Source organism: Oncorhynchus masou, unplaced genomic scaffold, assembly GCF_036934945.1.
Source record: "Oncorhynchus masou masou isolate Uvic2021 unplaced genomic scaffold, UVic_Omas_1.1 unplaced_scaffold_3018, whole genome shotgun sequence".
NCBI classification, from domain to species: Eukaryota; Metazoa; Chordata; class Actinopteri; order Salmoniformes; family Salmonidae; genus Oncorhynchus; species Oncorhynchus masou.
In genome coordinates, this window is record NW_027009437.1 from 5,001 (window position 1) to 23,168 (window position 18,168).

At 49.4% G+C, this 18,168-nt stretch overlaps 1 protein-coding gene across 1 annotated transcript in view; it reads left to right on the top strand.

The window, feature by feature from the left end:
* The window catches only part of LOC135534110 (atrial natriuretic peptide receptor 2-like), a gene marked incomplete at its 5' end in the record, with an annotated part of 35,231 nt that overhangs the window by 3,143 nt on the left and 13,920 nt on the right, over window positions 1–18,168 (top strand). Inside the window, 10 exons of the mRNA XM_064961245.1 lie at window positions 558–696; window positions 1,123–1,171; window positions 13,570–13,671; window positions 13,803–13,922; window positions 14,228–14,321; window positions 14,542–14,629; window positions 16,439–16,578; window positions 16,935–17,087; window positions 17,447–17,545; window positions 18,061–18,152. Of these exons, the coding sequence (XP_064817317.1) occupies window positions 558–696; window positions 1,123–1,171; window positions 13,570–13,671; window positions 13,803–13,922; window positions 14,228–14,321; window positions 14,542–14,629; window positions 16,439–16,578; window positions 16,935–17,087; window positions 17,447–17,545; window positions 18,061–18,152 (1,076 nt within the window). The remainder of the gene's footprint in view (window positions 1–557; window positions 697–1,122; window positions 1,172–13,569; window positions 13,672–13,802; window positions 13,923–14,227; window positions 14,322–14,541; window positions 14,630–16,438; window positions 16,579–16,934; window positions 17,088–17,446; window positions 17,546–18,060; window positions 18,153–18,168) is intronic.

The following is an 18,168-nucleotide window of genomic DNA, read 5'->3' on the forward strand; positions in this document are numbered from 1 at the left end:
TGGTAACCTTTAACCCCTGACCTGTAATAATCCCTAGCCTGTACACTGTAAAACCTGCCCGCCTGGTCTGCAAGATCACTGGTAACCTTTAACCCCTGACCTTTATCCTATAATCAATGGCCTCACCTCTGACTTTTAACCTAGCCAGGCCTGGGTTCAAATACTATTTGAATTAATTTCAAACATTTTACCGGTTTTCGATTGAGCTAGACTGGCTTAATGACCAATATTATAGTCACAAAACTGTAACTCCCACCATCTAATTGTCACAAAACTACAACTCCCACCATCTGATAGTCACAAAACTACAACTCCCACCATCTGATAGTCACAAAACTACAACTCCCACCATCTGATAGTCACAAAACTACAACTCCCATCATCTGATAGTCACAAAACTACAACGCCCACCATCTGTTCGTCACAAAACTACAACTACATCCATCTGATCGTCACAAAACTACTACTCCCACCATCTGATAGTCACAAAACTACAACTCCCACCATCTATCACTCCAGGCAAGGTAGAGCAAATGCTGGTCTGAACCTCTTTCCAGATTACTGTCTGACCATCTATCGAAGGGAGGATGCAGCGGAACCCCTGTCATCCTATCAGATGAGACTGAGAGAGGTGTACACGCCTCCTGAGTGCCAGACATCCAACCAGGAACCGACCCTGCCCGGGGACGTCTTCAGGTGACACACACACAAACACACACCCGCACACACACCCACACACGCACCCACACACACACACCCACACACACGCACCCACACACACGCACCCACACACACACACCCACACACACGCACCCACACACACGCACCCCACACACGCACCCACACACACACACACACGCACCCACACACACACACCCACACACACGCACCCACACACACGCACCCACACACACGCACCCACCACACACACACACACACGCACCCACACACACACACACACACACACGCACCCACACACACACACCCACACACACGCACCCACACACACGCACCCACACACACACGCACACCAACACACACGCACCCACACATACAAACATATGGACCTAACCACACACACTTTCACTTTAAGTATCTATGAACTTGTATATCTCTTTCCAGCTACTCTATAATTCTGTTGGAGATAGCCACTCGCAGTGACCCTGTCCCGGTAGGTGGATGTTGGAGGAGGAATGTGTGGATGTGTATGTATACTGTTTAAGTGGCATGCTGGTGTGTGTTTGTGTGTGTTTGTGTTTGTGTGTGTGTGTGTGTGTGTGTACTGTTTAAGGGGCATGTAGGTGTGTGTTTGTGTGTGTGTGTTTGTACTATTTAAGGCGCATGTAGGTGTGTGTTTATGTGTGTGTGTTTGTACTGTTTAAGGGGCATGTAGGTGTGTGTTTATGTGTGTGTGTTTGTACTGTTTAAGGGGCATGTAGGTGTGTGTTTATGTGTGTGTGTTTGTGTTTCTGTTGAGTTGCAAACCAGGCAACCATGTATAATACCAGCTGACAACATTCACCCTCCGTTCACCATCCGTTCACCCCCATTCACCCTCCATTCACCATCCATTCACCCCCCATTCACCCTCCATTCACCATCCATTCACCATCCATTCACCCCCCATTCACCATCCATTCACCCTCCATTCACCATCCATTCACCATCCATTCACCCCCATTCACCCTCCATTCACCCTCCATTCACCCTCCATTCACCATCCGTTCACCCCCCATTCACCCTCCATTCACCATCCATTCACCCTCCATTCACCCTCCATTCACCATCCATTCATCCACCCATTCACCCTCCATTCACCATCCATTCATCCCCCATTCACCCTCCATTCACCCCCCAATCACCATCCATTCACCCTCCATTCACCATCCATTCATCCCCCATTCACCATCCATTCACCCTCCATTCACACTCCATTCACCCTCCATTCACCCTCCATTCACCATCCATTCATCCCCCATTCACCCTCCATTCACCCCCCATTCACCCTCCATTCACCATCCATTCACCCCCATTCACCCTCCATTCACCCCCCAATCACCATCCATTCACCCTCCATTCACCATCCATTCATCCCCCATTCACCATCCATTCACCCTCCATTCACACTCCATTCACCCTCCATTCACCCTCCATTCACCATCCATTCACCCTCCATTCACCCTCCATTCACCATCCATTCATCCCCATTCACCCTCCATTCACCCTCCATTCACCATCCATTCACCCCCATTCACCCCCCATTCACCCTCCATTCACCATCCATTCACCCTCCATTCACCCCCCATTCACCCTCCATTCACCATCCATTCACCCCCATTCACCATCCATTCACCATCCATTCACCCTCCATGCACCCTCCATTCACCCCCATTCACCCACCCATTCACCATCCATTCACCCACCCATTCACCATCCATTCACCCTCCATTCACCCCCCATTCACCCTCCATTCACCCTCCATTCACCCCCATTCACCCTTCATTCACCCTCCATTCACCATCCATTCACCCCGGTTCACCGCCCATTCACCCTCCATTCACCATCCATTCACCCTCCATTCACCCCCCATTCACCCTCCATTCCAAAACCATTCACCCCCATTCACCCTCCATTCACCATCCATTCACCCTCCATTCCACATCCATTCACCCTCCATTCACCCTCCATTCACCATCCATTCACCCTCCATTCACCCTCCATTCACCCTCCATTCACCATACATTCACCCTCCATTCACCCTCCATTCCACATCCATTCACCCTCCATTCACCATCCATTCCACATCCATTCACCCTCCATTCACCCTCCATTCACCATCCATTCACCCTCCATTCACCATCCATTCACCCTCCATTCACCCCCCATTCACCCTCCATTCACCATCCATTCCACATCCATTCACACCCCATTCACCCTCCATTCACCATCCATTCACCCTCCATTCACCATCCATTCACCCTCCATTCACCCTCCATTCCACATCCATTCACCCCCATTCACCCTCCATTCACCATCCATTCACCCTCCATTCACCCTCCATTCCACATCCATTCACCCCCATTCACCCTCCATTCACCCCATTCACCCTCCATTCACCATCCATTCACCCTCCATTCACCCTCCATTCAACATCCATTCACCCTCCATTCACCATCCATTCCACATCCATTCACCCTCCATTCACCCTCCATTCACCATCCATTTACCCTCCATTCACCATCCATTCACCCTCCATTCACCCTCCATTCACCCTCCATTCACCATACATTCACCCTCCATTCACCCTCCATTCCACATCCATTCACCCTCCATTCACCATCCATTCCACATCCATTCACCCTCCATTCACCCTCCATTCACCATCCATTTACCCTCCATTCACCATCCATTCACCCTCCATTCACCCCCATTCACCCTCCATTCACCATCCATTCCACATCCATTCACACCCCATTCACCCTCCATTCACCATCCATTCACCCTCCATTCACCATCCATTCACCCTCCATTCACCCTCCATTCCACATCCATTCACCCCCCATTCACCCTCCATTCACCATCCATTCACCCTCCATTCACCCTCCATTCCACATCCATTCACCCCCCATTCACCCTCCATTCACCCCCATTCACCCTCCATTCACCATCCATTCACCCTCCATTCACCATCCATTCACCCTCCATTCCACATCCATTCACCCCCCATTCACCCTCCATTCACCCCATTCACCCTCCATTCACCATCCATTCACCCTCCATTCACCCCCCATTCACCATCCATTCACCCCCATTCACCCTCCATTCCAAAACCATTCACCCCCATTCACCCTCCATTCACCATCCATTCACCCTCCATTACACATCCATTCACCCCATTCACCCTCCATTCCACATCCATTCACCCCCATTCACCCTCCATTCACCCCCATTCACCCTCCATTCACCCTCCATTCACCATCCATTCACCCCCCATTCACCCTCCATTCACCCCCATTCACCCTCCATTCACCCTCCATTCACCCCCATTCACCCTCCATTCACCCTCCATTCACCCTCCATTCACCCCCATTCACCATCCATTCACCCCCATTCACCCTCCATTCCAAAACCATTCACCCCCATTCACCCTCCATTCCAAAACCATTCACCCCCATTCACCCTCCATTCACCCTCCATTCACCCCCCATTCACCCTCCATTCACCCTCCATTCACCATCCATTCACCCTCCATTCACCATCCATTCACCATCCATTCACCATCCATTCACCCTCCATTCACCCCCATTCACCATCCATTCACCCTCCATTCACCCTCCATTCACCATCCATTCACCCTCCATTCACCCTCCATTCACCATCCATTCACCATCTATTCACCCTCCATTCACCCTCCATTCACCCCCATTCACCCTCCATTCCACATCCATTCATCATCCATTCCACATCCATTCACCATCCATTCACCCTCCATTCACCCCCATTCACCCTCCATTCCACATCCATTCACCATCCATTCACCCCCCATTCACCATCCATTCCACATCCATTCACCATCCATTCACCCTCCACTCACCCCCATTCACCATCCATTCCACATCCATTCACCATCCATTCACCCTCCATTCACCATCCATTCACCCTCCATTCACCCCCATACACCCTCCATTCACCATCCATTCACCCCCATTCACCCTCCATTCACCCTCCATTCACCATCCATTCACCCTCCATTCACCATCCATTCCACATCCATTCACCATCCATTCACCCTCCATTCACCATCCATTCACCATCCATTCACCCTCCATTCACCCTCCATTCACCCCCATTCACCATCCATTCCACATCCATTCCACATCCATTCACCATCCATTCACCCCCATTCACCATCCATTCACCCTCCATTCACCCCCATTCACCCTCCATTCACCATCCATTCACCCCCATTCACCCTCCATTCACCCTCCATTCACCATCCATTCACCCCCCATTCACCCTCCATTCACCCTCCATTCACCATCCATTCACCCTCCATTCACCATCCATTCCACATCCATTCACCATCCATTCACCCTCCATTCACCATCCATTCCACATCCATTCACCATCCATTCACCCTCCATTCACCATCCATTCACCCTCCATTCACCCCCCATTCACCCTCCATTCACCATCCATTCACCCCCATTCACCCTCCATTCACCCTCCATTCACCATCCATTCACCCTCCATTCACCATCCATTCCACATCCATTCACCATCCATTCACCCTCCATTCACCATCCATTCACCATCCATTCACCCTCCATTCACCCTCCATTCACCCCCATTCACCATCCATTCCACATCCATTCACCATCCATTCACCCTCCATTCACCCCCCATTCACCATCCATTCCACATCCATTCACCATCCATTCACCCCCATTCACCATCCATTCACCCCCCATTCACCCTCCATTCACCATCCATTCACCCCATTCACCATCCATTCCACATCCATTCACCATCCATTCACCATCCATTCACCCTCCATTCACCCCCATTCACCATCCATTCCACATCCATTCACCATCCATTCCACATCCATTCACCCTCCATTCACCCTCCATTCACCATCCATTCACCATCCATTTACCATCCATTCACCCTCCATTCACCCTCCATTCACCATCCATTCACCCTCCGTTCACCATCCATTCACCCTCCATTCACCATCCATTCACCCCCCATTCACCATCCATTCCACATCCATTCACCATCCATTCACCATCCATTCACCCTCCATTCACCATCCATTCACCATCCATTCCACATCCATTCCACATCCATTCACCCTCCATTCACCCTCCATTCACCATCCATTCACCCTCCATTCACCATCCATTCACCATCCATTCACCCTCCGTTCACCATCCATTCACCCTCCATTCACCATCCATTCACCCTCCATTCACCCCCCATTCACCATCCATTCACCCCCATTCACCCTCCATTCCAAAACCATTCACCCCCATTCACCCTCCATTCCAAAACCATTCACCCCCATTCACCCTCCATTCACCATCCATTCACCCTCCATTCCACATCCATTCACCCCCATTCACCCTCCATTTCCATTCATCCATTCACCCACCATTCACCCTCCATTCACCCTCCATTCCCTCCATTCACCATCCATTCACCCTCCATTCATCCATTCCCATTCACCCTCCATTCACCCTCCATTCACCCTCCCCCCATTCACCCTCCATTCACATCCATTCACCCCATTCCATTCCCATCCATTCACCATCCATTCACCCTCCATTCACCCTCCATTCACCCTCCATTCACCATCCATTCACCCTCCATTCACCCATCCATTCACCATCCATTCACCATCCATTCACCCTCCATTCACCATCCATTCACCCTCCATTCACCCTCCATTCCACATCCATTCACCATCCATTCACCCTCCATTCACATCCATTCACCATCCATTCACCCTCCATTCACCCTCCATTCTCCCCCTCCATTCCATCCATTCATCCATTCACCCTCCATTCACCATCCATTCACCCTCCATTCACCATCCATTCACCATCCATTCACCATCCATTCACCATCCATTCACCCTCCATTCACCATCCATTCACCATCCATTCACCCTCCATTCACCATCCATTCACCATCCATTCACCATCCATTCACCATCCATTCACCATCCATTCACCATCCATTCACCATCCATTCACCATCCATTCACCCTCCATTCACCATCCATTCACCATCCATTCACCCTCCATTCACCATCCATTCACCATCCATTCACCCTCCATTCACCCTCCATTCACCATCCATTCACCATCCATTCACCATCCATTCACCCTCCATTCACCCTCCATTCACCATCCATTCACCATCCATTCACCATCCATTCACCATCCATTCACCCTCCATTCACCATCCATTCACCATCCATTCACCATCCATTCACCATCCATTCACCATCCATTCACCATCCATTCACCATCCATTCACCATCCATTCATCCATCCATTCACCATCCATTCACCATCCATTCACCATCCATTCACCATCCATTCACCATCCATTCACCCTCCATTCACCATCCATTCCATCCATTCACCATCCATTCACCATCCATTCACCATCCATTCACCATCCATTCACCATCCATTCACCATCCATTCACCATCCATTCACCTCCATTCATCCATTCACCCCCCATTCACCATCCATTCACCATCCATTCACCATCCATTCACCCTCCATTCACCATCCATTCACCATCCATTCACCCCCCATTCACCATCCATCCATTTCACCATCCATTCACCATCCATTCACCATCCATTCACCATCCATTCACCATCCATTCACCATCCATTCACCCCCATTCACCCCCATTCACCCCCCATTCACCCTCCATTCACCCTCCATTCACCCTCCATTCACCATCCATTCACCCTCCATTCACCATCCATTCCACATCCATTCACCATCCATTCACCCTCCATTCACCATCCATTCACCATCCATTCACCCTCCATTCACCATCCATTCACCCTCCATTCACCCCCATTCACCCTCCATTCACCATCCATTCACCCCCCATTCACCCTCCATTCACCCTCCATTCACCATCCATTCACCCTCCATTCACCATCCATTCCACATCCATTCACCATCCATTCACCCTCCATTCACCATCCATTCACCATCCATTCACCCTCCATTCACCCTCCATTCACCCCCATTCACCATCCATTCCACATCCATTCACCATCCATTCACCCTCCATTCACCCCCATTCACCATCCATTCCACATCCATTCACCATCCATTCACCCCCATTCACCATCCATTCACCCCCCATTCACCCTCCATTCACCATCCATTCACCCCCATTCACCATCCATTCCACATCCATTCACCATCCATTCACCATCCATTCACCCTCCATTCATCCCCCCATTCCACATCCATTCACCATCCATTCCACATCCATTCACCCTCCATTCACCCTCCGTTCACCATCCGTTCACCATCCGTTCACCATCCGTTCACCCTCCGTTCACCCTCCGTTCACCATCCGTTCACCCTCCGTTCACCATCCGTTCACCATCCGTTCACCATCCGTTCACCCTCCGTTCACCATCCATTCACCCTCCATTCACCATCCATTCACCCCCCATTCACCCTCCATTCACCCCCAATCACCATCCATTCACCATCCATTCACCATCCATTCACCATCCATTCACCCTCCATTAACCCCCATTCACCCACCCATTCACCATCCATTCACCCTCCATTCACCCACCCATTCACCATCCATTCACCCACCCATTCACCATCCATTCACCCTCCATTCACCCCCCATTCACCCTCCATTCACCCTCCATTCACCCCCATTCACCCTTCATTCACCCTCCATTCACCATCCATTCACCCCGGTTCACCGCCCATTCACCCTCCATTCACCATCCATTCACCATCCATTCACCCCCATTCACCCTCCATTCCAAAACCATTCACCCCCATTCACCCTCCATTCACCATCCATTCACCCTCCATTCCACATCCATTCACCCTCCATTCACCCTCCATTCACCATCCATTCACCCTCCATTCACCCTCCATTCACCCTCCATTCACCATACATTCACCCTCCATTCACCCTCCATTCCACATCCATTCACCCTCCATTCACCATCCATTCCACATCCATTCACCCTCCATTCACCCTCCATTCACCATCCATTCACCCTCCATTCACCATCCATTCACCCTCCATTCACCCCCATTCACCCTCCATTCACCATCCATTCCACATCCATTCACACCCCATTCACCCTCCATTCACCATCCATTCACCCTCCATTCACCATCCATTCACCCTCCATTCACCCTCCATTCCACATCCATTCACCCCCATTCACCCTCCATTCACCATCCATTCACCCTCAATTCACCCTCCATTCCACATCCATTCACCCCCCATTCACCCTCCATTCACCCCATTCACCCTCCATTCACCATCCATTCACCCTCCATTCACCCTCCATTCCACATCCATTCACCCTCCATTCACCATCCATTCCACATCCATTCACCCTCCATTCACCCTCCATTCACCATCCATTTACCCTCCATTCACCATCCATTCACCCTCCATTCACCCTCCAATCACCCTCCATTCACCATACATTCACCCTCCATTCACCCTCCATTCCACATCCATTCACCCTCCATTCACCATCCATTCCACATCCATTCACCCTCCATTCACCCTCCATTCACCATCCATTTACCCTCCATTCACCATCCATTCACCCTCCATTCACCCCCCATTCACCCTCCATTCACCATCCATTCCACATCCATTCACACCCCATTCACCCTCCATTCACCATCCATTCACCCTCCATTCACCATCCATTCACCCTCCATTCACCCTCCATTCCACATCCATTCACCCCCATTCACCCTCCATTCACCATCCATTCACCCTCCATTCACCCTCCATTCCACATCCATTCACCCCCATTCACCCTCCATTCACCCCCATTCACCCTCCATTCACCATCCATTCACCCTCCATTCACCATCCATTCACCATCCATTCACCATCCATTCACCCTCCATTCACCCCCATTCACCATCCATTCACCCTCCATTCACCCTCCATTCACCATCCATTCACCCTCCATTCACCCTCCATTCACCATCCATTCACCATCTATTCACCCTCCATTCACCCTCCATTCACCCCCCATTCACCCTCCATTACACATCCATTCATCATCCATTCCACATCCATTCACCATCCATTCACCCCTCCATTCACCCCCCATTCACCATCCATTCCACATCCATTCACCATCCATTCACCCTCCATTCACCATCCATTCACCCTCCATTCACCCCCATTCACCCTCCATTCACCATCCATTCACCCCCCATTCACCCTCCATTCACCCTCCATTCACCATCCATTCACCCTCCATTCACCATCCATTCCACATCCATTCACCATCCATTCACCCTCCATTCACCATCCATTCACCATCCATTCACCCTCCATTCACCCTCCATTCACCCCCATTCACCATCCATTCCACATCCATTCCACATCCATTCACCATCCATTCACCCCCATTCATCATCCATTCACCCTCCATTCACCATCCATTCACCATCCATTCCACATCCATTCACCATCCATTCACCCTCCATTCACCCCCATTCACCATCCATTCCACATCCATTCACCATCCATTCACCCCCATTCCACATCCATTCACCATCCATTCACCCCCATTCACCATCCATTCACCCCCCATTCACCCTCCATTCACCATCCATTCACCCCATTCACCATCCATTCCACATCCATTCACCATCCATTCACCATCCATTCACCCTCCATTCACCCTCCATTCACCATCCATTCCACATCCATTCACCATCCATTCCACATCCATTCACCCTCCATTCACCCTCCATTCACCATCCATTCACCATCCATTCACCCTCCATTCACCCTCCATTCACCATCCATTCACCCTCCGTTCACCATCCATTCACCCTCCATTCACCATCCATTCACCCCCATTCACCATCCATTCCACATCCATTCACCATCCATTCACCATCCATTCACCCTCCATTCACCATCCATTCACCATCCATTCCACATCCATTCCACATCCATTCACCCTCCATTCACCCTCCATTCACCATCCATTCACCCTCCATTCACCATCCATTCACCATCCATTCACCATCCATTCACCCTCCGTTCACCATCCATTCACCCTCCATTCACCATCCATTCACCCTCCATTCACCCCCATTCACCATCCATTCACCCCCATTCACCCTCCATTCCAAAACCATTCACCCCCATTCACCCTCCATTCCAAAACCATTCACCCTCCATTCACCATCCATTCACCCTCCATTCCACATCCATTCACCCCCATTCACCCTCCATTCCACATCCATTCACCCACCATTCACCCTCCATTCACCCTCCATTCACCATCCATTCACCCTCCATTCACCCCCATTCACCCTCCATTCCACATCCATTCACCCCCCAATCACCCTCCATTCCACATCCATTCACCCCCATTCACCCTCCATTCACCCTCCATTCCACATCCATTCACCCTCCATTCACCATCCATTCACCATCCATTCACCCTCCATTCACCATCCATTCACCATCCATTCACCCCCCATTCACCATCCATTCACCATCCATTCACCCTCCATTCACCCTCCATTCACCATCCATTCACCCTCCATTCACCCTCCATTCACCATCCATTCCACATCCATTCACCATCCATTCACCCTCCATTCACCATCCATTCACCATCCATTCACCATCCATTCACCATCCATTCACCCCCCATTCACCATCCATTCACCATCCATTCACCCTCCATTAACCCTCCATTCACCATCCATTCACCATCCATTCACCCTCCATTCACCCTCCATTCCACATCCATTCACCCCCATTCACCATCCATTCACCATCCATTCACCCTCCATTCACCATCCATTCACCATCCATTCACCATCCATTCACCATCCATTCACCCCCCATTCACCATCCATTCACCATCCATTCACCCTCCATTCACCCTCCATTCACCCCCCATTCACCATCCATTCACCATCCATTCACCCTCCATTCACCCTCCATTCACCATCCATTCACCATCCATTCCACATCCATTCACCATCCATTCACCCTCCATTCACCATCCATTCACCATCCATTCACCTCATCCATTCACCCTCCATTCACACTCCATTCCACATCCATTCACCATCCATTCACCCTCCATTCACCATCCATTCACCCCCCATTCACCATCCATTCACCATCCATTCACCATCCATTCCACATCCATTCACCATCCATTCACCATCCATTCACCCTCCATTCACCATCCATTCCACATCCATTCACCCTCCATTCCACATCCATTCACCATCCATTCACCCTCCATTCCACATCCATTCACCATCCATTCACCCTCCATTCACCCTCCATTCACCCTCCATTCACCATCCATTCCACATCCATTCACCCTCCATTCACCCTCCATTCACCATCCATTCACCCTCCATTCACCATCCATTCATCATCCATTCACCCTCCATTCACCATCCATTCACCATCCATTCACCATCCATTCCACATCCATTCACCATCCATTCCACATCCGTTCACCCTCCGTTCACCATCCATTCACCCTCCATTCACCATCCATTCCACATCCATTCCACATCCATTCACCCTCCATTCACCCTCCATTCACCATCCATTCCACATCCATTCACCATCCATTCACCCTCCATTCACCCTCCATTCACCATCCATTCACCATCCATTCACCCTCCATTCACCCTCCATTCACCATCCATTCACCCTCCATTCACCCTCCATTCACCCTCCATTCACCATCCATTCACCCTCCATTCACCCTCCATTCACCATCCATTCCACATCCATTCACCATCCATTCACCATCCATTCCACATCCATTCACCATCCATTCCACATCCATTCACCCTCCATTCACCATCCATTCCACATCCATTCACCATCCATTCACCCTCCATTCACCCCCATTCACCCCCATTCACCATCCATTCCACATCCATTCACCATCCATTCCACATCCATTCACCATCCATTCACCCTCCATTCACCCTCCATTCACCATCCATTCACCCTCCATTCACCATCCATTCACCCTCCATTCACCATCCATTCCACATCCATTCACCATCCATTCACCCTCCATTCACCCCCATTCACCCCCCATTCACCATCCATTCCACATCCATTCACCATCCATTCACCCTCCATTCACCCTCCATTCACCCCCCATTCACCCCCCATTCACCATCCATTCCACATCCATTCACCCTCCGTTCACCATCCATTCACCCTCCATTCACCCTCCATTCACCCTCCATTCACCCTCCATTCACCCTCCATTCACCATCCATTCACCCCCCATTCACCCCCCATTCACCATCCATTCCACATCCATTCACCATCCATTCCACATCCATTCACCATCCATTCACCCTCCATTCACCCTCCATTCACCCTCCATTCACCCTCCATTCACCCTCCATTCACCCTCCATTCACCCTCCATTCACCCTCCATTCATACACAGTTCCTTTCTATGAACCATTAGTTAGATGTATTTTCACCATCTCTTTCCCTCCCTTCCCCCTCCCTCCACCTCCCTCACCCCCTCTCCCTCCCCTTCCCCTTCCCCCTCTCCATCTCTCCCCCTCCCTCCCTCCCTCCCTCCCTCCCTCCCTCTCTCTCTCCCCCTCTCTCTTTCTTCCTCCCCACCTCTCTTTCCCTCCCTCTCCCCCTCTCCCTCCCCTTCCCCTTCCCCCACTCCCCCTCCCTCCCTCCCCACCTCTCTTTCCCTCCCCCTCCCCCTCTCCCTCTCCCTCTCCCTCTCCCCCTCCCCCTCTCCCTCCCCAGGTTGAGGACAGTTCTCTCGAGAGTGCTTGGTGCCCCCCACTCCCAGAACTAATCTCCGGCAAGGCCGACAACACCTGTCCCTGTCCCGCAGAGTACGTCGAGGTACGGAGGGGAAGGGTGTGTGTTGTGTGTCCTGCAGAATACATGGAAGTACGGAGGTTTATTCCCCGAGTGTCTGATATAGACGACTGTGTGAGTTGTGTGTGTTGTGTGTCCCCTCCGTGTTGCCGTAGCTCATCAGAAGGTGCCGGTCTCATAACCCAGTCCACCGGCCCACCTTCGAGCAGATCAGGAAGTTCGTCTATCGGATCAACCCCAATAAAGTTAGCCCTGTGGACATGATGATGAACCTGGTACGACCTAGAGGCGACGTCACAGCAACGTTTACACAACTTTAAAACGACCTTCACACAATGTTACAAAGACGTTCGCACAACCCAGTAGCAACCTTTTCAAAAGTTATCAGAAACTCACAACAATGTTAAAACAAACTAACCCCAATCTCAACCATGAAACAACCCTTTCAGCCTGTGTGTGTGTGTGTGTGTGTGTGTGTGTGTGTGTGTGTGTGTGTGTGTGTGTGTGTGTGTGTGTGTGTGTGTGTGTGTGTGTGTGTGTGTGTGTGTGTGTGTGTGTGTGTGTGTGTGTGTGTGTGTAGATGGAGAAATACAGTAAGCACCTGGAGGTCCTGGTAGCAGAGAGGACCCAGGATTTGATGCATGAGAAACAGAAGACTGACCGACTGCTCTACAGTACGGACGCCATCTTGGATCTAATCTGTTATTATTCCCCATTGAGCGGAAGCCATTTTGGGGAGAGTTTTTCCTCTGTTGCACATTGATAGTGTGGTTGTGCCAGTGAAACAAATGTGCCTCTATCTGTGTGTGTGTGTGTGTGTGTGTGTGTGTGTGTGTGTGTGTGTGTGTGTGTGTGTGTGTGTGTGTGTGTGTGTGTGTGTGTGTGTGTGTGCAGGTATGCTCCCGAAGCAGGTAGCTGACGATCTGAGGCAGGGGAAACCATTGCAGGCCCAGAGTTATGTGAGCGCTACTGTCTTCTTCAGGTGAGAGAGATAATGAAGGAAGGGAGGGGACAGACAGACAGACAGAGGCTAGAATTGAGGACCGAGGCTAGCTCTAAATCTAATCCTAATTCTATGCCTAACTCTAAATCTAACCCTAACTGTATCTCTAATCCTAACTCTAAATCTAACCCTAACTCTATCTCTAATGCTAACTCTAAATCTAACCCTATCTCTAATCCTAACTCTAAATCTAACCCTAACTCTATCTCTAATCCTAACTATCTAAATCTAACTCTATCTCTAATCCTAACTCTATCTAAATCTAATCCTATCTCTAATCCTAACTCTATCTAACTCTAATCCTAACTCTATCTAACTCTAATCCTAACTCTAATCCTAACTCTAATCCTAACTCTAATCCCAAATCTATCTAACTCTAATCCTAACTCTATCTAACTCTAATCCTAACTCTAATCCTATATCTAATCCTAACTCTATCTAACTCTAATCCTAACTCTATCTAACTCTAATCCTAACTCTATCTAACTCTAATCCTAACTCTATCTAAATCTAATCCTAACTCTAATCCTAACTCTAATCCCAAATCTATCTAACTCTAATCCTAACTCTATCTAAATCCAATCCTAACTCTAATCCTAACTCTATCTAACTCTAATCCTAACTCTATCTAAATCTAACCCTAACTCTATCTCTAATCCTAACTCTAAATCTAACCCTAACTCTATCTCTAATCCTAACTCTATCTAAATCTAATCCTATCTCTAATCCTAACTCTATCTAACTCTAATCCTAAATCTAATCCTAACTCTAATCCTAACTCTATCTAACTCTAATCCTAACTCTAATCCTAACTCTAATCCTAACTCTAATCCTAACTCTATCTAAATCTAATCCTAACTCTAATCCTAACTCTAATCCCAAATCTAATCCTAACTCTATCTAACTCTAATCCTAAATCTAATCCTAACTCTAATCCTAACTCTATCTAAATCTAATCCTAACTCTATCTAGCTCTAATCCTAACTCTATCTAAATATAATCCTAACTCTAAACCTAAATCTAATCCTAACTCTAATCCTAACTCTATCTAAATCTAATCCTAACTCTAACTCTAATCCTAACTCCATCTAAATCTAATCCTAACTCTAATCCTAAATCTAATCCTAACTCTAATCCTAAATCTAATCCTAACTCTAATCCTAACTCTCAGTCTAACTCTTACCTTTACCAATGATTCTCTCTATACTGTGTGTAGTAACATAGCAGGGTTCACCCACCTCTCCAGCACCAGTACTCAGTGTGTGTGTGTGTGTGTGTAGTGACATCGTAGGGTTCACCCACCTCTCCAGCACCAGTACTCAGTGTGTGTGTGTGTGTGTAGTGACATCGTAGGGTTCACCCACCTCTCCAGCACCAGTACTCAGTGTGTGTGTGTGTGTGTGTAGTGGCATTGTAGGGTTCACCCACCTCTCCAGCACCAGTACTCAGTGTGTGTGTGTGTGTGTGTAGTGACATCGTAGGGTTCACCCACCTCTCCAGCACCAGCACTCAGTGTGTGTGTGTGTAGTGACATCGTAGGGTTCACCCACCTCTCCAGCACCAGTACTCAGTGTGTGTGTGTGTGTGTGTGTAGTGACATCGTAGGGTTCACCCACCTCTCCAGCACCAGTACTCAGTGTGTGTGTGTGTGTGTGTAGTGACATCGTAGGGTTCACCCACCTCTCCAGCACCAGTACTCAGTGTGTGTGTGTGTGTGTGTAGTGACATCGTAGGGTTCACCCACCTCTCCAGCACCAGTACTCAGTGTGTGTGTGTGTGTGTGTGTAGTGACATCGTAGGGTTCACCCACCTCTCCAGCACCAGCACTCCTTACCAAGTGGTCGACTTCCTCAATAAGCTCTACACGACTTTTGATGACATCATCGACAACTATGACGTGTACAAGGTGGAGACCATAGGGGATGCCTGTGAGTATATCACCGTGGTTACAGTAAAACTCCCAGTTTATCTGTGTGATGTTAATGTGGGATACCCAGGGAGGACGGGATCCAGCATGCAGATGACTGAATAACAATGTGTGTGTGTGTAGACATGGTGGTGTCTGGGATACCCAGGGAGGATGGGATCTAGCATGCAGATGACTGAATAACAATGTGTGTGTGTGTAGACATGGTGGTGTCTGGGATACCCAGGGAGGATGGGATCTAGCATGCAGATGACTGAATAACAATGTGTGTGTGTGTAGACATGGTGGTGTCTGGGATACCCAGGGAGAATGGGATCTAGCATGCAGATGACTGAATAACAATGTGTGTGTGTGTAGACATGGTGGTGTCTGGGATACCCAGGGAGAATGGGATCCAGCACGCAGCAGAGATCTCCAGCATGGCTCTGGACCTGGTCGGTGTGTGTCGGACCTTCAGGATACCACACAAACCCAACACACAACTACAGATACGGGCTGGGATACACTCAGGTAACACACACACACACACACACACACACAACTACAGATACGGGCTGGGATACACTCAGGTAACACACACACACACACACACCCAACACACAACTACAGATACGGGCTGGGATACACTCAGGTAACACACACACACACACACACACACACACAAACCCAACACACAACTACAGATACGGGCTGGGATACACTCAGGTAACACACACACACACACACACACACACACACACACACACACACACACAAACCCAACACACAACTACAGATACGGGCTGGGATACACTCAGGTAACACACACACACACAGGATTGCATGCACAAACACACACCCACCCTCTTGCCCCCCTTCCCTCCCTGCAGGTCCAGTGGTAGCCGGTGTGGTCGGGACCAAGATGCCTCGCTACTGTCTGTTTGGAGACACGGTCAACACCTCCTCTAGGATGGAGTCCACCAGCGAGGGTAATCATGCTAAGGAAGTGTTCCCACAGGGAACATAGGATCTTTATGGCAGTGAGGGTTGATGCTAATGCTAAGGAAGTGTTTTTCCGTGGTGACTTTAGATGGTAATGCTAAGGAAGTGATTCCACAGTGACAATATATGACCAATATACCACATCAAAGGGCTGTTCTGAAGCACGACGCAATGTGGAGTGCCTGGATACAGCCCTTAGTCGTGGTATATTGGCGATATAACACAAACCCCCGAGGTGCCTTATTGCCATTATAAACTGGTTACCAACGTAGTTAGAGCAGTAAAAATACATGTTTTGCCATACCCGTGGTATACTGTCTGCTGTCAGCCAATCAGCATTCAGGGCTCGAACCACCCAGTTTATAAAAGTAAATAGACGATCTCTATCACCATGAAAGTGGAAGCTAATGCTAAGGAAGTAATTCCACTGGTACCATAGTATTTCTATGGCAGTGACTGTAGAAGCTAATGCTAAGGAAGTGGTTGGTCTCTCCCCATACAGCCCTCAAGATTCAGGTCAGCTCCAGTACATTCTACCTCCTAGAGGAGATAGGAGGATACCTGCTGCAATGTAGAGGGATGCTGCAAGTCAAGGTGTGTTCTATATACA